At 47.5% G+C, this 20,718-nt stretch overlaps 1 protein-coding gene across 27 annotated transcripts in view; it reads left to right on the top strand.

Moving 5' to 3' along the window:
* Window positions 1–4,850: 4,850 nt before the first annotated feature.
* The window catches only part of MAP7D1 (MAP7 domain containing 1), a gene marked incomplete at its 5' end in the record, with an annotated part of 55,511 nt that continues 39,643 nt past the window's right edge, over window positions 4,851–20,718 (top strand). For 8 of the 27 annotated variants that reach the window (XM_083625454.1, XM_083625455.1, XM_083625453.1 and 5 more), the window contains one exon: window positions 4,874–5,514. In XM_083625454.1, coding sequence (XP_083481580.1) covers window positions 5,451–5,514 — 64 coding nt within the window. Of the gene's footprint in view, window positions 5,515–5,782; window positions 6,219–15,040; window positions 15,120–20,718 lie in introns of those variants that run through there. The other 19 variants (XM_083625451.1, XM_083625450.1, XM_083625447.1 and 16 more) reach the window with 8 other exon arrangements.

The following is a 20,718-nucleotide window of genomic DNA, read 5'->3' as shown; positions in this document are numbered from 1 at the left end:
CAGGCAGGCAGACGGGGCTGGATAGAGTTTCGCAGGAAACCTTTGCCTCTTATGCAGGGATGCACTGCTGGAGGAGAAGTAGGATCAGGGTAAGCTGGCCACAATTCAGAGTGCAGCCACAATTACGGGGTAGACAGAAATTCAATAGGAGCAGACAGAAAGATGCTGTTAATGGCATGAGTTCCAGGTCTGGGACTTTTGCCTCTTGTGTAGGTTTTTTTTTTCCTATTTAAAGCACAGAAGCCCAGCAAAAACAAAGGGCGAGGTAATACAGAAAAATGTAGCATCTGAACAGCCCTCTGCTCAGAACTTTCTGTTTCAGGAGTTCCTGTGCTCAGATAAACAAGCCGGGCACTTTCCCATCCTACCTGCAAAACATGGATGGGTGGAGGAAGGATCTCACGTAGATTAGGTTGCCACATTTTATTGGCCTTGCCTCTGGGCCTTTAACAGGAGCTTGATGCGCACACACACACACCAAGCTTCAGTTGCTTAAATTTCTGTGTGTCAGCTTGCTGTTGAAGGCTCAGGAGTACAGCCATTACAAAAAAAAATGTGACAATTCCTGCCCCTTGTGCATTGCCAGAGAGCTCCTTGAAGTTGCAGTTCTCCATCCTGAAAGCCACAGAGACTCAAGTGGGAGGAGTGAACTACTGCCAGTTAGGAAAAGGTCACCTGCACACCTGCACAGAAGGCAGCAGCTGCTATTCCTGGTGGCAGATGCAATGGCACAGGTGGTGCTAAGAGAGGTTGACTTGCCAGGGACTAAAGCTCTCTAAGGAAGAAGCAGGAATGAAGTGTGAATCGGGAGATGATTTCAGAAAGAAGATCTGGTTTAGCGATCTGTGATGTGGAAGAGTTGCTTTCAAACCCACTAAAGAGTCACCTTCCCTTCTGGGCAAATTCCTGGGGGCCGTGTTCCCAGGGTGGGCAGGGCCAGAGGCAAATGTAGGCAGAGCAGCAAACATGAATTTTACTTTTGTACAGTAGGCTAGTTTCTCTCCGTGCTCCTGCATCCCTCTCTGCCCACCATCCAAACAAGCAAGAACCATTGTCAGAATTGAAGAAAGCATTCAAGCCAGGCATAATCCCTTAAGGAGGATGCAAAGTAAGTGAGTTGCTGGGGAGGGTGTGTGGCCTGGAGGACCCCATTTGGCCTTTGGGCCTTACTCTCCTCACCCCTGCTTTAACTGCAGCCCAGCACACTGACATAGAATAACAGAACTGTGGAGTTGGAAGGGACCACGAGGATCATCTAGCCCACCCCCTGCAATGCAGGAATCTTTCACCCAACACGGCAGCAGGCAAGCCTTCCTGCATCACTGCACCTCCCTGGCAGGGAAAGCATCAACAGCTAAATGTTTGCAGGTGTTCAGCTGCTGTTGAAAGACACAGGGCCAGTTAAAAACCCAGGCAATTCTAGGAACATTGGAGTTTGGCCTTGCTGCTGGGAACAGCTCATAGGGGGAACCGATGTTATTGGACTACAGCCTCCCATCATTCCTGACCCCTGACCATACTGGCTGGGGCTGATAGGAGCTGGAGTCCAACAACTGGGAGGCACCACACTGGCTGCCCCACCTAAAGGCCCCATTTAACACCCTCACCTATTGAGCCGCACCTGAAGTTAGTGTGTGTCATGCAAATGACGTGGTGTCCCTTCCTCTCTCTCTCTGCTGCAGATAATAGGAAACCCTTTGAGTGTGCCAACTCATCGGTGCCCAGCCATTCCTTTTATCTGAATCATGCTCAAGCACCTACGCTTCCAGAGAGCAGGGATCAGGAAACCTGCCTGGCTAGTGTGTTTGGCAAAGATTCCAGTCAGCTGGATGTGCTTGTTGCTCAGTGGCAAGCTTCTAATGTGGGAATTAGGCACTTTAAAAAGTATTATTTTGCCCTGAGCTCTCGAGGGCAGAGGATACACCACTTTCTTCCAGTAGAGCTTCAGCACATCAGCACAAAGGTGCCTGACCTTATTCTCATGCTGGGGAGAGTGTGCTTCCTGCAGACCATCCCTCCAGTCTCCTCTGCCCCACACGTATTATCCAACCCCTTTAATCCCATCCCAGAGGCGTTGTCCCCAGATAGCTTCCTCCTCCTCCTCAGTTACACAGGGCCTGGTACTAAACTGCCCAGATTGGATTTTGAATCACACTCCCGGAAGATCAATTTCTCCCTTGTGTGTTTCTGCCTCTCTGTTGCTAATGCTCTTCCATTGCCATGTCCTACAGGCAGGCCCCTGCATACAATCATGGAATGGGAAGGAATCCCCACAGTTTTCCAATCCTCCCCCTGGCCCCAACGTAGGACCTCTTCAGCAGATGTCTTTCCATTCGTCGCTGCCCCCCCGCCTCTGCCTTAACCACAGCCTCCTCTTGCCAGCTTATTTAGCTACTGTACTCCTCTGTAACTGGACACGAATCTATTATTTTTATAGTCTGAAGAAGGCGTAGGCAAATTCGGCCCTCCAGATGTTTTGGCACTACAACTCCCATCATCCCTAGCTGACAGGACCAGTGGTCAGGGATGATGGGAGTTGTAGTCCCAAAACATCTGGAGGGCTGAGTTTGCCTATGCCTGGTCTGAAGGCAGGGAAGGATTCCTCCTTTAATATTCCTATTAAAGACTTACTCAAATTTCTTGGAACAGTCTGCACCGGGGATGGAATGTAAGGGTGTTCTCCTCTTCCTAGACTTCAGGTCTGTGGAAACTAGGACTCTCAAGATATTTGTGGACTACAACTCCCATTAGCCCCTTTGGGTCCCTTCCAACTCTACAATTCTATGAGGGCTGCTCACGCTGCCTGAGCGGATGAGCATCCTGGAGGGCCACAGGTTCCCCTGTTCTGCTGTTCTCGAATCAGCCTCAGACTGGGTGAGGGAGAGTGTTGCTGTGGCAGCCAGGGATGCATCTATCCATGACTACTGCCATGTTTCAATGGTATTGATAGGAACCCAGCTGCCTCAGACAGGAGACATTTGCAATATATATCTGCAGATCTCAGGACTGAAACTGGGACCTTCTGCATACAAAGGAAGTGCTCTGCCATTGACCTACTGCCCTCCCTGTAGCTCATATGCGGCAGTGGAAGTGCTGGTCACATCCGCACCATGCATTTAAAGCATAGTGTTTCTTTGTCACAGACCTACAATGCTCAGCACCCTTACTCTTAAAGTGGCACAAGAGAGCTTTAAATGGGTGGTGCAGATGTGACCTCCGTCTCCTCGTTTGACTAATGCTACCAACACAAAATTATACCCAGTGATGGTGCATTTAGCTAATGTTAGATTCTGGACTTAATAGTCTTAGGGGGTGCAGGCGGGGCTTTTTAGATGGCAATGTGCATTACTGTCACTTCAAAATGTAGGAAAGCCAACCCTGGTGCATCTGGAGGTCTTGCTGCACATTCTGCTGAGTGGGACCCTGGATTTCTTGACCACATCCTGCGATGATTTCACGGCTAATTATTATGCTCACTAATCCTGAAGAACTGCCACACCCCAGTTCTATATGCACGGGAATCCCTACAGCATCTATAAAATGTACTAAAAACAAGTGGTGGGAGTGTTAAGGAGTATAGTTTCGTTACAATTCACTAGCTGCACTTTACTTTTTTTTTTTTAATCTAATCTAAGGTAGATATAAAGGCAAAGGGTGCTACTTTTCCAGAAGGGTCAGGTGCAAATTAAGGGGAACAGCAATTTATTTGGAAAGCTAGTTCAATTCTGAACTAAAAGCACACTCTGCACATGCTCATGGCTCCTGTTCATTCGTTTTCTTTATGTGGCTGCCATCAGTGAAAAATAATAACATGTATAAGAAAAGTAATAAAAATGTGAAACGACGTATTCTTGATACTGTAGAACATGCATACTTTGCTTACCCACTGCTTATATAAGTTATGCTGGCTGAATCTGTATTTTGCTATACTGAAAGCTAATAAAAATATGTGTGTGTGGGGGGGGTTATGTGGCTGGTAAAATTTGGTGTCCCAACAAATCTGGAGAGATCCTGTGTTCACTAATTCCCTTGTTAAAAGCAAAGAAACAAAATAAACTATTGTTTTCTCAGACAAATGACACTAGGCCTTTGAACAGTGTTTGGATGGATCATGTCCATCACAGACACTTTCCTTTGGATAATGTTTAAAAGGAAAATGTTTCCTTCTGGGGAAGACAACTCTGCATATGCTTTGAAGCACCTGGCTCGAAGTGGTCGGGCTTTTTGTCCCCCCCCCCCGGAATTTTTTAACACAACAGCTGACAGCTCTACTCACCAGATCAGGATGAGGAGAGCATGACAAATTGATGGGGTGGTGGTGGTGCACACGCGGTCAGGCCCAGCTGTGGCACTGAAGACCCACGGCTGGGAGTCCTCACAAAAACAGTTAAAGACACCCCCCCGCCCCGTCTAATGCCTGTTCATACTTTTCTGTTATGACGGGTAAAGGAAGTGAAGTGGTGAGTGCCGCCCCCCACATTTGCACTGGAAATTCCCCCAAACAGGCTTCATCTTACATCCTCTCTCTTCTCTCCCCCCCCCCACCAACTTTTCCCCCTTTTGCTAAATGAGTCACCCTTTCAGAGTCTCAACATGTTCACGGCCGCGACCAAGAGGCGAAAGTAAAGAGGGGTGCGTGCGTTTGGCAATCTGGGTTTCCCAAAGCTCCTCTGTTAGTTTCGGTGTCCAAGGGCTTTGAAACGTTGTCCAAATAATTTCGGCTGCCCAACTGTATGTGTCTTTATACTCTAGTCGGGCTGAAGTGAGCATGACGTGAGTGTAAAACAAGGCTTCCACCCCTCCCTTCTGTCTCCCTGGTGATGGTAGCTCCCAGCTTCAGAGGCCAGACTAGGCAGGGACTGTACAATAGTTGGAACTCTCTTTGCAATATCAGCTGCTGCTGCTGCTGCTGCAACTGGACAAGGGGGGGGGGACGGGGTTGATTTATGCTGGTGGTGTTTTTAAATATATATTTTAATATATATATCCCTTGATTTGCTTTCAGTCTCCCTGGCTGAAAAATTTTGCCCCCCCCCCGCTTTCAAATTCCAGCAGCACGGAGGGGAAATTAGAAGGATTTTTTATTTGAAGGAGGGGGGGGCTTCCTCCCCAATATTGTTGCATTCGGAGAAGATAATTTTATGAGTCTCTTTGCGGGAAGCAAGTTTGTTGGATATTCTCTCTCCACCCTCCACACGCCCGGAAACTGTGGTGGAAGCTGGAATCATCTTGAAGAAGGAGGAGGCGGAGGAGGAATGAAAAAAAGAGGAAGGGCTTGATTTATTTTTGTTTCTAATAGGATTATATGTTTTATTTCTGCTTTACTTTAGAAATTAGAGGATCGGGAGGGAGGGATTAATAAGAACCCGGAGAGAAAGACAAGGTGGGGGAGGGAAATCACACCCATCCTATCCATCACCTCCTCAAAAAAAAAATACACAGAAGCCACCATGGAGAAGAAGGAAGAGGCAGCAAAGGCCTTTTCGGTGAAGCAACAGCCGGATGATATCCGAGGTAAATATTTGCTCTGCTAAGAAGTCATTTTTAGAGGATGATGTTGCAAATTGTTGAAAGGGCGGCGGAGCGGGGCGGGGGCACAGGAGGAAAGAGACAACAGACTTTGAATCTGTGTCCGGATTTCCACCCAGATCTGCGAGTGGGCACAGATAAGGGGGTCCGGGGGTGTCTGTTTGCTGCAGCAAGTTGTAGAACATTCGTTCTCTTAATTGTTCTCCCCCCTTTCCAAAAACATGAACTCATCGCCTGGCTATTTTGTCTGTGCGGCTGGCTGTGCCTGATGGACATTTGCTACAGGGGCCTTTTGGGGAGGGGGGAGTCGGGGGTGCTGGATGGATGTGAAGAAGGATACAGTATTGATTCTTTAACTAGGATTCCGTATCCCCCATGCAGGGAAGGGAGCATTTTGGGAGGGGGGCCGGTTGGAGGCCACGTTGCTGTGATATTGAGGCAGGGGGTGCCCGGCCTTCCACAGGTCACTGATGTGGGGTTTATAAATAACCCTCTGTCCGAAGCCCTACCCAACCCCGGATTGGCATTCCTCCCGACAGCTGCCTTTGGGAGGCGACCAAGCCATCGAGGAGACCACCTGCCCCTTTCTTCTGACTTTGTGAGTGGGGGAGGTCAACCCCTGGTCGCTGTTGAGAGAAAAAAAAGAAAAAAGAAAAGCCGATCCAAGTTCAGCCTAGCCGAATTTGAAGGTGTCCAGGGCCAGGACCCCCGGGTGGCCACAGAAAGGGCTCCGTCGTGGGCCTAGTTCTGCTCTTGCTTATGCGACTGGGGTTTTTGTGAGAGGGTGGACTCGGGAGGGAAGGGGGGCAGGGCCCAGCCCCACAATGGATTAAAATTCCCTGCCGCTTGGAGGGAAAAGTTGGGGGCTGGCTCTCCAATTAAAGGGTCATTTTTTGTCCCTGGGGAACGTTTTGAGATGGAACTCTTGGTCCTCTGCCAGTGAAGTTTGTCGGAATCTTAGCATCTTGCCAGTTGTGTGTGTGTGCAGTCAAACAGAGAGAGATAATCTTTGCCATTTTCCCGCTAGACACCAGATATCTGCTTGTCTGCAAGGGCAACATCCTGTCTCTGTTGTACAGCCTGGAAATTTTTGCCGGCACACATGTGGGTGGGCTGTGTTGGCTAGAATTTGGACAGGACATTTTGTGTGCTTGTGTGAGTATGTGTTTGCTTCATTTGTAGAGAATTTGCATTCTGGGTTTCTTTTTGGAGTTCTGCTTTGTTTTTTGTTTTTTTGTCCAGAACTCTTTAAAGGCCTGCTTTCTGAAATCAACTGCAGCTTGGGGCTTAAAGTTCCTTTGAAAACTTCAGGGCTTGGCCATTTCCTTTGTCCTCAGTTTCGGAGACAGGCTTTAGAAGATGACAGCAAATAAACAAGGTCCAGTGTTAAGGATCTCACGAGTCTTGCAACTTACTTTGAACTCCTAAGGTTTGAAGTTCTTGGTTACGCCTTTTGTCAGAATCTTGTGGGGCTACTAATATCCGCCCCCCAGGATGAAAATGTGAGCTAAAGTGGAACCATCTCTTCTCGACTGGTGAACTTTGGTTTTGTTCTCTGAATGTTGGGAAAGTGAGATTGTTACTTTGGTGTAGTTACGCAGTGGATAATCTTGCCAAATGAAATGTAGGCTGGAAGCAGCAAGGGGGTTGTTCCGAAGGCCATGTAATTGGCAAATGCTGGGTTAAGTAGGGAGGGGTGTGGCTGCCTTCTGAGGCCTCTATAGCATGCCTGGGACCTGGCCAGATGAAGCAGTGTCTGTGAGTTGTCTTATTTTGGGTTTTGCTGACTCCTGCCAAGTAACTGGTGACTTGAGTGCAAGGAAGAAACAACCGAAAAGAAAGAGGAGTGGCAAAACCATAGGGATATGGGGGACTTCCTATCATCATTCACTGCCAGTGATGGCGTTGAGTGTGTTGTAGGCAGCGAGTGGTGCATTTACTGGAAAGCACCAGAGGTTTTACATGGGGAAATAGGAAGGCCTGGGTAAAAGAAGGTGTTTAGGTTTTTGGGCTGGGGTAGCTCAGAGGTGATGCAGAAAGAGACAAAGGCACAGGGAATTACCTGATACTGAGTCAGACCATTGGTTTATCTAGCTCAGTATTATTGTCTACATTGGCTGGCAGTGGCTTCCCAAGGTTTCAGGCTGGGTTCTCTCTTGGTCCTCCCTGGAGATGCCAGGGATTGAACCTGGGACCTTCTGCATGCAAAGCAGATGCTCTGAGAATGCAGATGTGTGGAAATCAATTTGAACAAAATCCCAGTTTTTGGATCCAGGCCAACAGGCTTGACTGGATGAGGTTGGATTCATTTTTATTTCTTTTTTTAGGTTTGGAAAGGCCTGGCCCAAATTTCCAGGCTTCTAAAGTGTGTACTTAGGGAGAAGCAATGGGAAGTAGCTCCCTATTTCTGAGGTATGGAGGTGGAAGGAGCCACTCCCACCCCCCAAGTTGCTACTTCCCATAGAAACCTCACAGGGGATCTGGAGCCAGACTTAACTGCACACTGTGGGATTTAAAATGTCTGGAAACATGCAGGCAAAGGCTGGAATATGAACAGCATAAAGGCCGCAAGGAAATTTGGCCTGGTGGTGCTTCCCCCCTGCCTTCCCCCTCTCCTAAGAGGCTGCTTGACAGGAGGCCCCCTTGGTGCTAATTTGATTCTCTCTCAAGTGCCTGGAGATCATTTCCATGCCCTTGGAGAGACCTCTCAGTCGTTTGCACAATTCCAAGCTATGGGGCAGGCGAACTCTGCGTTGCTGTATTCTGGGCCTGAATTGTGTGCCTGTGTGTGGGCCATGCAGGATCTTGCCCCTATAGTATGACTTGTAGTTGTCTTAAGCAATGTGGGCTGTGTGTTGGTGATGGATGGTATATATGAAGGGAAGCTCATAGCCTCCAATATCCTGCAGCATGATCATGGGGTCATGCTTGTTGACATGTTGAGGATAACACTTTCCTCTGCCTGCTCCTTACCTTGTTTCCTATGCAGCAGCTTATCCTCCATGGATCTGAAAGCCAAGGCAGTGCTTAAAGATAGGATAGAAAACCATAATTCCCCTACGGTAGGTTTTCAACAGTTCAGAGTGCATCTCAGCATCTATAGTGTATGAAATGGAGGATTTTGTACCACGTCCGCATGATGCATTTTAATGTTTGTGCGCAGGATTCTCTGTGCATGTGCACTAGGGATGAGATAGCTCAGTGGTAGAGCTTCTGCTTTGCACGGAGACGGTCCCAGGTTCAATCCCTGGCATCTTCTGGTACTATTGGGAAAAATTCCAGTAGAACTGTTGCCAAGTCATTGCAGACAATACTGCTGTGGTTCAACCGTAGAGCACATGCTTTATATACCGAAGGTCCCAAGTTCAGGCCCCAGCATCTGAACCTCTATTTTCAGCCTGAGGACCACATTCTCTCCTGGGCTACCTTCTGGGTGCCACATGTGAGCCCAGAGGCAAAAAATGGATGGAACAGATAATGTGTTTCCCAAACTTAGGCCTCTCCAGCTATTTTGGAACTACAATTCCCATCATCCCTGACCACTGGTGCTGCTAGCTAGGGGTGATGGGAGTTGTAGTCCAAAACAGCTGGAGAAATACTGATGTAAATGTCACAAACCCCTCTCAATTCTCCATCTATGCATTCAAAGACATTTCAGCTAGGCAGAAACGCTCCAGCAGGGCTGATGAGGCACGTGACCTTTGGGAGAATTTTGAGGGCCAGGTGGAGAGACCTGAAGGGCCACATTTGCCCCCTAGATCTGAGGTTCCCCATCCCTGGTGCAGACAATACTGAGCTAGGTGAAACTGTGGCCTGGCAGAGTCTGTATTAGGTTGATAGGTTCCTCTCTCTTTCTCTCTCTCTCCCCCTCTCTCTCTCCCTCTCTCTGCCTCTTCCAAACTAGATGAGATGCCATTAACAGAACTATCAATTGCACGAATGACTTTTAAAAAGTAAGCAGCAAACACTGAGCTGGGGGTGAAATCTAATCTGGACTTCAGCAGGGGCCAAAGGGTTAAAGCCCCCACCCCATCCCACAACTGAGCTTCAATCAGGATCGGGACCCCACAGCTGCAATGTGCTCGCAGGCCATTTGTGAAATTGCTTGTTGGCATAGCATCTCATCTGTGTTGCTGCTTATCAGTTTCCCCTATTTTGTGTGAGCTGTGGCTCCAGCCCCTTATGCAGCCGCAAATCATGGTTGACATTGCCTGTTTTAATGTGTTAATACTTTCAAAACTGAATTGTTTATCAGGAATGTTGTATGATGTTTTGAATTGATCTCACCTCCCTTGACAAGTCGGCCTGGGTGATTTTTTCATGCTTCACATTTTTAGCTCAGTGCTCAAGGTAGACAACCAGCCTTTGCTCTAGTCTCAGCCTGGCCAAAACCTTATTGATCCCCCTCGCCATATTAGAAGATTAGAAAAAGTAAATACAAGGAGAACAGAGATTGCTGGTGGGGGATGGGGAGACTGAAGTGTGGGATAAGACATTTCCCACGATAAAGCTTCCCTGCATAAAGCAGGGGTGGAGAACCTGTGGCCCCCCAGGTGTTCTTGGACTGTATCTGCGGTCACCCATTCTGACTGAGACTGATGGGAGCTGGAGTCCACCCCCATCTGGAGGGCCACAGGCTTCCCACCCATCTACCCACCTCTGCAGTAAGATATCCAGTGGAAAAGACTATTCCACAGGCCTGAGAATGAGCCTTGTGGGCCTCTTGGTTGGGTCTTGTATTCAGCAGCACCCCAGCCAAATAGGTGCTCCATTTCCACCCTACCCCAGCTGAAGCAACTCATTTATTGCTCCTTGATTTACAGCCCAGGGCTGCAGTCATATGGTGGTGTGTGTGTGTGCAAGGATTAGAACTGCTGAAGATGCTCCATTACTGACCTAAAGCCCTTCCTCCAGCCTAGTAATATGTTCCCACCTGTAGCCTTGTGCACTACAAACCATCCATCCAGACCTTCCATTAGATTAGGGAGTTAGGAAGCTGTGTTAGGTAGAGTAATACCATTGGTCCACCTTACTCCGCCAGTAACTGATGTCTGTGTGGAAGGACTTTGAGTTCAGGCCATTTCTGGTGCTCAAAATAGCTTCCCAGGCTCAGAATTCTTGAACGCTGAATGTTTGTTTTTTGCAGCTGGCTTCAGTATGTGGATCTCAGGATTCTAGTAAGAAATACACAGAACAGTCTTCACAAGCCTGAACATCAGAAGAGCTTTTCTGCTGGGTCAGGCCAAATCCTAGCCTAGCATCCTGCTCCTGCAGTGACCAAACTGATTCCAATGGGCAACTCACAAAGAGAACCCGGAAGCAAAAGCTCTCTCCCCACCTGTGATACCTAGCAATTGGAAGTCTAAGGCAGTGGAGGTAGAACATGGCCATTGATATCCTTACCATCTGTGCATTTCTCTGGTTCTCTTCTGAATCCACCCAAGCTGCATTTGTCCCCCTGCAGTACTGGGGTAGATGGAGCAATAGCCTGACCAGATATGTGGCAGCTTCCTAAGCTACAAACAGGAGACAGCTTGGAGTATTGCTGAGCGGTCCTGGACACTACAGTCCCACCAATCCCAACCCTTTTTTGCTGCTGTTCTGCAATCATTCTGGTAGGGAACAAGTGATCAGGCCCCAAATCTACACTCAGCGTGATCGCTGAATAATCAAGAGTTTGCCTTGAGGCTGGCTTTGCGTCCGCTTCATGAGCTCCACCCAGCAGCTCTGGTTAGAAAAGACATGGCTAAGCTTGGCTTGGTGGCCCCTTTTGTGGGATGGAGGATTGAAAAGGAGATGAACAAGCCCCTCCACCTGGCAGTCCCTCTTGCAGAGATGGCTGAGTCACCCCTAACCCGAGATTGCTGCGTCAGATGGTTGAATTAATGAATTAATTGATCAAACTTTCTTTTGTCAAGCAACCAAAGCTCTGTGTTAGCTCTCCTAGCTGCCTGTTTCTCAGGCAGATGAAAAATTCAGAGCCTTCCATTGTTTAGAAAGAAGCAGGACATTCCTTTCCTTTCCTGTTTCGATGATCTCCAGATGGGGGAGGCTCAGGCAGTTGTGGAATCTGTGCGCAGTGCGCAGGGTATGCCTAGGCAGCCAAGCAGTGTTCCGGGGGAAGCCGTTGCAAGGAAGCACCAAAGCAGGGGAAGGGCCACAGCTCAGTGGCAAAGTGCTTTCTGTGCACGCAAGAGGTCTCAGATTCAATCTCGGGCATCTCCAGGTAGGGCTGTGAAAGATTCTGGTAGAAGTGCTTTGGGAGAAAGGAGCTATTTAGTAGCCTGGTTCACACAACACTGAACTATGGTTTGTTTCACTTGACCATGGTTTGCTTAAACGTGCAAACCCAGCTCAGTAGACTAACTATGGCTTGTTTCCTGCCAACAAATCATGCTGTGAAACCATGATTTGTTGTTGGCTTGCAAACTGCAGCTTATTTTAACTATCGTTTTGTGTATGACTGAACCCAAGTAGCACCTTAACTATGGTGTCTTTGGCGACCCCTCTCCAGAGGTGCTTCAGGCTGCAGAGGCATGTGACAAGGTCTGATGGAAAACAAGCTAAGTGTAGGAATAAGTCATGGATTCTTTGGTCATCTGTGAGGTGGCTTGGCGTTTGTTGAACAAACCCATGGTTAAAACAAACCATTGCCTTATGTGTGAATGCAGCCAGTGTATGACTTGACTTGCTTGACATTGCCTAATACATCTAACTATTTGGTCTGCAGGCCTCTTTCTGAGCACCTCTGAAGCCCAGTTGGGGACACGTTGGATCTGGTGGAGGCTGGGAGTAAGGGACTCATCCACAAAGCCCCACTGTATTTCGGAGGTGCTCAGAAAGCAGTGAGATTCTCATTGCTTTCTAAATAATTCCAAAGCTCAATGCAGCCATGGGGACGAGCCTTCTCCCCAGCTCTACCCTCCAGTTCAAAGGACGGGGTTGCCACTGGCAACTTGGTGTGCATGTTTGTGGAGCCCCTGTTCCAACATGATTCTGTGCACAAAGTGCTTTCCCCTTCCCTCAACCACCATTTCCACTTTGGGGATCGTGGCTGGATTTCTGCAAGACAGGGCACAGATGCCAGGTGGTCCTGTGACAATTGCCTATACCCCAGATTTTTCTGAGCTGTGTGTGCATGTGTAGGCACCCTATAGCAGCCCCTGCTGTCGTTTTCCAAGGTGTTCTTCTAAATCTGCCCAACCCTTTCCCATAGCCAAGAAGTAGCAGGTGCCCTGGCACTGCGTTCCCTGGGCTCCCTATGTCTTTCAGTTTGGATAAAGCTGCACCATGACGGAGCACTTGTGATTGGGAGTGACGGGCCTTGCAGGGCATCTCAGGTTCCCTGGCTGGCTTTCCTTCATGTATATTTTAACCCAAGTGTAAGCCAACGCCTGGCTCCCACCCCAGAGCCAAACGCAGCCCCTTAGTCCCTGCCAAGCCACAGGTACAGAATGGCTCCAGCCCTCCGCTATCTTTTCTTGATGTCTCTCCAGGGTATGTGTGTGCGCACGTATAGAAAAGCGCACTCCATGTGCGCACATAGGCCATCCATCCACAAAGGATGCTTCAGCGGCCCGGCAATTTCAGACTCAGCCTGAGTTTTGTACAGAGTCCCCTCAGGGATTTCTCCCTTTCTTAAAACCACTCTCTTCTAAGTTTATTTTCTTCGAAGCAATCTACATTCTCTTTCACTCTGCAAAAAGAGTTATTTTGACTGCTTACGCTCAGAGAGGTGCTGTCATCTGGAAACATGCTTTTCCTTATGCTTTTGCCATTGACCGGAAATCTTGGGGGAGGGAGACATCCTCCCTCTCCCCCCCTCCCAGCAAATAACACTACACCTCTGAGCCAGCTGATCTAAAGGCGATTTGCAGAAGTTGGTTTGGGACAAACAAACAAAAAGTCTTTTCTCTCACACAGTGAATTAATGTGTGAAACTCCCTACTACTCTTCAGGTGAGGCAATGGCCACTCGCTGCCATGGCTGGAGGAAAAGTAAATCAACACAGCAGCCGAGTCAAAGGCTTAACTTTCATGTTTCCTGCAAAAGGACCCATGTTTAATCCCAGCATTTCCAGGAAGGCTGGGAAATGAGCACCACTTCCTGAAACCCCAGAGAGCTTCTGCCAGTCAGTGTTGACCAGGAAATGGGTCACCTCTAGATGTTGTTGGACTACAACTCCCACCAAACCTGACTGTTGGTCATGTTGCCTGGGGCTGATGGGAGCTGGAGTCCTGCAAAACTGGAAGGCTACAGTTCCCCCATCCCTGGTATAGATAGTACTAAGTTAGATGAACTAACAGTCTGACTTGGGGAAGGGCTATAGCTCAGTGGCAGAGCACATGCCTTGCATCCAGAAGGTCCCTGGTTCAATCCCTGGCATCTCCACTTAGGTCAGGGAAAGACTCCTGTCTGAAACTCTGGAGAGCTGCTGCCAGTTAGGGCTGATGCTCTGACTTGCTATAATGCAGCTTCCAAATCTTTGTGGTCAGAGGCAGTATACCTCTGATTAAAAGAAGCTGGGAAGGCCATCATCTTTATAGTTTGTTAGTGAGTTTCCAGAGCAAGATGTTGGACTTAGACAGACTTTGGTCTGATCCAGCAGTTCTTATGTTCCTTGAGATCCTCCATTTGCCCCTTCATGCCAGGTAGGACTGGCAAACTTAATTCCTCAGACAGAAGACTTCTTCAGGCTTGCTAGATACAGTTTTGCTGAGATTAAGAGTAATAATTCCTTGTGCTCAAATTCATTGGGGTCCTTGAGGGGTTTAAAACAACGAATCCTTTCCCCATATGTGACAGGAGAAAATAGCAATTGGTGTTAAGAAAATCTGAACTCTCTTCAATGCTTCTTGCTATTTTTGTATTGCATTTTGCCTTGTGGTCATTCAACAATGAGAAAAGCAGTTGTTACTTTTTAACATCTATTCTCTCTCTTTGGTACACTTGACTCTTTTCAGCCTTTGGGATACCCAACCTTTTTTACCCTGCTTTGCAAAGCCTGGAAAGAAAATGTTGATCCTTTTTGACTAGGGCTGCCATTTCAATTTTCACTCTGGTTCTGTCAAACACTGAAGCTTTATGGCGTAAGGGAAAAGAAAATTCTTTAATGGTTAAACTTTACATTGCTGTTTTCAGCTATGAACTATCCCGAATAGGTAAAATGATGCATTAGCTTGTGTGTTGTTGTTTTTTTAAAGAAAAGAATATCACCATACAGACTTTTATAATAACCTATATCCCACCCTTGTAATTAAGCTCTAGCCTGGTAAGCCACACATGACATGGGATTCCACTACAAGTGAGGGAGTGAGCTGGCGGGGGAAGGCTAGAGAACATTGACCATTCCCCTGTACGCAGCCTTGTGGGAGGGACAGACCTCTCTTCCCCATCTCTGCCAGCTTGCAGCAGACTATTTATTTATTTATTTATTTATGCCTGCTGGTAAATTTTGTCAGTTTATTTCCAAGGCTATTCTATCCTGTTTCTGAACTTGGCCAATCTGCAGATGGATATTAGAAAATGGAAACTAGGGGATCAGGAACTCATGTCGACATACATTGTTCTCCCCACCCCAGCCCTGCAAGGTAGGTTAGGCTGAGCTTGGTGGCTGAATTGGGATTTGAACTGTGGTCTCCCAGCACTCTAACCACAACCCCACACTAACTCTCACCTCAACACACTTACAGGCAAATAGATGACTGGGGGGAATCACTTTTGATTTTCTCCCCCAGGGGTAGTCAATATGGGGGCCCTCCAGATGTTGACAGTCTAATTAGAAATTCCACCACTAGCCATGCTAGCTGTGGCTGACAGCAGCGGTAGCTGAACGATGTCTGGAGGGCACTGTGATGGATACTTGTGTTCTAGCCCCTGGTTCTCCACGTGGCTCCTGCTTGCTTACTTCTGCTTACGACTCCTTCCTATCCCTTCAGTAAAAATGAGAACCAGAGCTGAGTACACACCGTACAGACCTACAGTTCCCAGCACCTTTAACAAACTTTAGTAGTCAGGATTCTTTCTTTTTCTTTTTGCTGGGCTGGCATGTGCTTTAAATATGTGGTGTGTATGCAGCCCAAGGCAGGGTGGGCATTAAGAAGAAGAAGAAGAGTTTGGATTTGATATCCCGCTTTATCACTACCCGAAGGAGTCTCAAAGCATCTAACATTCTCCTTTCCCTTCCTCCCCCACAACAAACACTCTGTGAGGTGCGTGGGGCTGAGAGACTTCAGAGAAGTGTGACTAGCCCAAGGTCATCCAGCAGCTGCATGTGGAGGAGCAGGGACGCGAACCCGGTTCACCAGATTACGAGTCCACCACTCTTAACCATTATACCACACTGGCTCTTTGTGGCATACTGGGCAATGTGGCATTTGTGGCATACTGGGCAATGTGGGGGACATGGCTGACCTCGCTCCCCAGTGGTCCCTTTTAACCTGTCCTGTCTGAGCATCTGGTTTATTGACACCCCTACCACCTGGTTTTTCTTCCTTTCCCTCCTGTGTTATATACGCAGGATCATATCCTTGCACTTCAGATTGGCTTCATTTATCACATTTATATCCCACCTTCCCTCCAAAGAGCTCTCAAGGTGGCATACATGGTTCTCTTCCTCCTCATCTTAGCCTCACCACAACCCTTATGTGGTAGGTTTGGTTAAGAGGCAATGACTGCCCAAGGGCAACCAGTGAATTTCACTGCTGAGCAGGGATTTGAACCTGGGTCTCCCAGCTCCTAGTCCCAACATTCCTACCACCAGCTGTCATTTACTTTATTTGACCACATCAGGTTTGGTTGCTAGTGTGGGACTGACTTTAGTCCTCTTGACACATTACTTGTGTGTAGGTAATATCCTTGCTGATGGCAGAGCGAGGATGTGTTTTTTCACCCACACTATGGTTAGGTCTGCTTCTCATAAGAACTATGCATTGTGCAGAGGAATTCAAAGGTGTGAATAGGTATGTGTAAGGGACACCTGTGTCCGCTCTTTTTGTGGATGTTGTACCAAAGGGTGATGGTTATTCCGGGTTTCTTAATCCAGTTTAAAAATGTGATGATGTGCCTCTGACAGGACTCCTGTCACATACAAGGCAAAGCCTGGTTCATACACGCATGTTCATTTCTTGATGATTGCAGCCTCAAGAGATCATTGGCTTTTGTGAATGCTCTACAGTGGATCAAACACAATGAGCAAACCTCTCCCGCAGCCTTGCGTCACAACAAACACCAATATGTTTCTCAAATAGGGTCAGCTCACACATTAACCTACTAGTCCTCAAGGTTGTGGGGCATTAGGAGAGCACATTGTTGTGAGCTTTAAATGCATTGAAGGCCAACCTGCTCTCTAGAATCCAGTTTGGTCAGGGTAGCTTTGCAAATACATCCACAAAAGTGACATCAGTCATTTTCCAACAACCAAATATCCCTCCTGATAATGAGATCTACATAGTGAAATGCTGATTCAGGGTGTGGTCAGTGACAGCAGAGCCGGGGAGTTGCTTCCTGAATCTTGGAAACAATTGCTTTGATTTTTCTTGCTTTGGCCTCTCCCAAACTGGAAGAAAGCCCCAGGAAACCCATTTCCTGATTACCTTCTAGCTAGCTGATCCTAGATTGACACTGATATGACATCCCTGCCCCCAGCCCCCAAGGTACAGGGGTTCTTTCCCCTTGCCCTCCTGTCTTTTCACAAGGCCCTACATCCCAGGGAACAGCCCTGCCACAGCTTGTATGCCCAGAGAGACTGCACGCCTCATTAAACACACAGACACACAAATACTTCCTGCAGATTAACTTGCAAGTGTACCTTTTCACACCTGGCTGGGAACACCTGTCATTGTGATCAAGCAGCCATGCCTTAAGGGAGGGCACTAAGCTTCGCTAAAGGTAACCAGCCAGCCTTATAGTTCCTGATTTGTACTGTTGGATGCAGCATCAGTGCTCCCCCTTTGCCCAGTTTGAATCTTGCCTTAACAAATTCAGCCTATGTTTAGAGAGTGTGTGACTTTGGCAGACATAGGTTCCTTACTAATTAATGTGAGTGTTTAGAGCGGTATCTGCAGGTTGTGGTCAACTCACTTTTAGTCAGCTCACACCCATTGAAATTAATGGACCTAAGTTAGTCATGGCCATTCATTTCAATGGGTCTTTTCAATCAAAGTTGAACCCTGTATACACCTTTTTTCTGACTGGTGGGCTAGGGTTGCTTAAAGGTTTTCTCCACCCACTGCAGCTTCCTTTCCCCAACCATCTTTCTCACAGCTGGATTTATGTCTCGTATGCATTGCAGGAGGCAGGGGAAGCTACCAGGAAGTTTGCAGTAGGAAAAGCAGCAGGGAGAGGAAGGGTTAAGCACCCTCTGGCCAACTGCATTTCCCCCTAAAAATGACCCTTTGCAAAGTCACAATATTCAGCAAACACAGAGAGAAGAGTAACCTGTCATTTTTTCCTCTGCTGATGAGTTTGAAATGTTGAAAGAATAAAACTGGCCTCCTTTGTAGGGTTGGTGACTTGTTCTCTTCACACAAACCCCTTCTTCAGCTCTGCCATTCGTAGCTAGGCAGAGCATTTTCACTCTTGTTTACCACCTTGTCCCTCACCCAGCTGCACACCTAGGCAAGGGCATTTGGTACAGGGCCCTACCTTGTGGCAGAAAGGATGGGAACTCAGGAAAGCCTTTGGACAAGGCAGGGCAGGGTTGCTAAATTGGTCTACTTGGCAGAGAAGACAGAACCTTGCGGGGTGGGGGAGGCTTAAAAGGACAGGGTTTGTTTTGTCTGGAGACATGAAGGCAGGGCCTGATAGCGTGTGTTGCTTGAATGTTGGGAAACTTGTTATCAGGATCCTTGAGGAGAATTGAGTCTCTGGGGCCACCTAAGAGGCAGGGGAGAGAGCCACAGATTCACAAAGTCATTTTAGAGCAGTGTTTCCCGAACTTGGGTCTCCAGCTGTTTTTGTACTACAACTCCCATCATCCCTAGCTAGCTGGTCAGGGATCATTTGCACACTAGGCTAGCCTTTTCACACTCACAAATCCCTCTCGATCCTCCAACCAGGCAAGCAACAGGCTTATCAGGGTTCAAAGACATATTCTAGCCAGGCAAAAACACTCAAGGAAGTGAGGGGTGTGGCTGGGGAGAGTCCCAAGGGCCAGATAGGAAGGTCAGAAGCACCACATTTCTCCCCTGGGCCTGAGACTCCCCACCACTAGTCTAAGTCAGTTGTTCCGCAGTTGTCTCTACTTCATGCTGCGGACAGCTAACCCAATTCTCCCTTTCAGGGTGTAACAGAGACTGAAGGATGTTTTATCAGGCTATTTCTGTCCTGCAGGAAAGGAATGGCTCCTTCAGAACAGTCCAAGTACAGTCGCATTTGTTTCCCAACAACCTGGGAACCGTCTTGCTCTGTTTTCTAGTTGCAAACTAAAATTGGACTGAACACAAACTCTCTTATGGGAAGTGCAAACTTGATATTCTTGAGGCTTTTCCAGAGTAATGGCGGTTGCTGGGGCCTTTGAACGGTTTGAATTCAGCCCACTGGAAAAGTGCTGCATTTTAAGTGATATGAAAGTCTTGCCCAGCAGTGTTTGATCTGCGATGTCTCATTCACACATGTGAGCCTGTTGCTGAGCAAGGACTTGTAAACAGGCCATAAGAACAGAGCATAAGAATGGGGAACACAGAAAGCCTACCAGATAAGGGTTATTTGCATTGAGTGGCAGCTCTCCAGGGTTTGGGGCAGCGGGCCTTTCCCAGCCCTATCTAGAGATGCCAGGGATTGAACTTGGGTGACGTCTGGGGTGGAAAATCACAATAGTAGTCTATCAGAGCCTATCTTGGGAAGATTTAAAAACAGCTAATCTGGTCTGTGTGCCAAAGGTGGGGTTTGCACTGCTTGACATTTCTTCCAGTCTAGCACCTTCAAGGCCCTGTCTGTAGACGCATATGGCAAAGTTGGCAAGCTGATGTCAAGGGCATGGTAATGTTAGCAAGCTCAGCTTGAAATATGCATTTAAAGACCCCCTTCCTCCTTTTCTGATCTTTTCTTCTTTTGATTTTGCCTGTCTCTCCCCCTCCTCTTAACAACTATGTGGCTGAATGCACCATCAAGATTACCTCTCCATTCCTGGACAGGGATACTCTGATGGTTGTAGTCCATGCATTGATAACTTCAAGGCTGAATTACTGTCATTCGCTTTATGCAGGGCTGCGCCTGAGCCTGGTTTGGAAGCTCCAGCTGGTGCAGAATGCAGCAGCCAGATTGCTAGTGGTCGACAACATGTGACACAATTGTTAAAGCATCTGCACTGCATCTACTACCATCCAGGTTCAAGGCAGTGTTGGAAACTCAGATATATGTATTAGCTAATTGTCAAATGACACCTTAAACCTAGGTTACGGTCACCACAACAGAATGTCTAGGTGCCTTTTTTGCGGTGGAATTTGTTATAATTGTTATTATTATTATGATTCATCTCATTTCTATACTGCTTTATATTTTAAAGAAAAAAAAACTCAAAGCGGTTTACAGCACATTAAAACATCAAAATAAAGCAATCCAGAATAAAATGAATTCAAGCTTTGAGGAAAATATTTCAGATCCTTCTTTAAGTGACATTTTGCTTTCTGCATATCTATTTACCTACTTAATTGATATAGCTGCCCCATAGCAGTACTTAGAAAGCCAGTATGGTGTAGTGCAGGCATCCCCAAACTCAGCCCTCCAGATGTTTTGGGACTACAGTTCCCATTATCCCTCACCACTGGTCCTGTTAGCTAGGGATGATGGGAGTTGTAGCCCCAAAACATCAGGAGGGCTGAGCTTGGGGATGCCTGGTGTAGTGGTTAGAGTGTCGGACTGTGACCTAGGAGATCATGGTTCAAATCCCCACTCAGTCATGAAGCTCACTGAGTGGCCAGTCACAGCCTCTCAACCTACCACAAAAGGTTGATTGGGGGGATTAACTGAGGATGGGGGTAAACCATGTACACCTTGAAGAAATATGTGGAAAGAAATGCAATAAATTAACCTTTTCTGCTTACCTGCTTAAGAAAGCTGGAGGGGCCAGCCAGTTGGAGATGTTAGTTGTCAACCTGGCATCCAGAGATCTCCATGTGGTTGCAGTTGGACATGCACGAGTCGCAAAATGCACCTGGTGCCTGCCTAATTTCTAACACTGGTTCAGTG

This window comes from Podarcis filfolensis (assembly GCF_964270895.1).
Source record: "Podarcis filfolensis genome assembly, chromosome: 8".
NCBI lineage: Eukaryota > Metazoa > Chordata > Lepidosauria > Squamata > Lacertidae > Podarcis > Podarcis filfolensis.
Note: the sequence above shows the minus strand (reverse complement) of the source record. Positions and strands in the feature narration are given on the sequence as shown.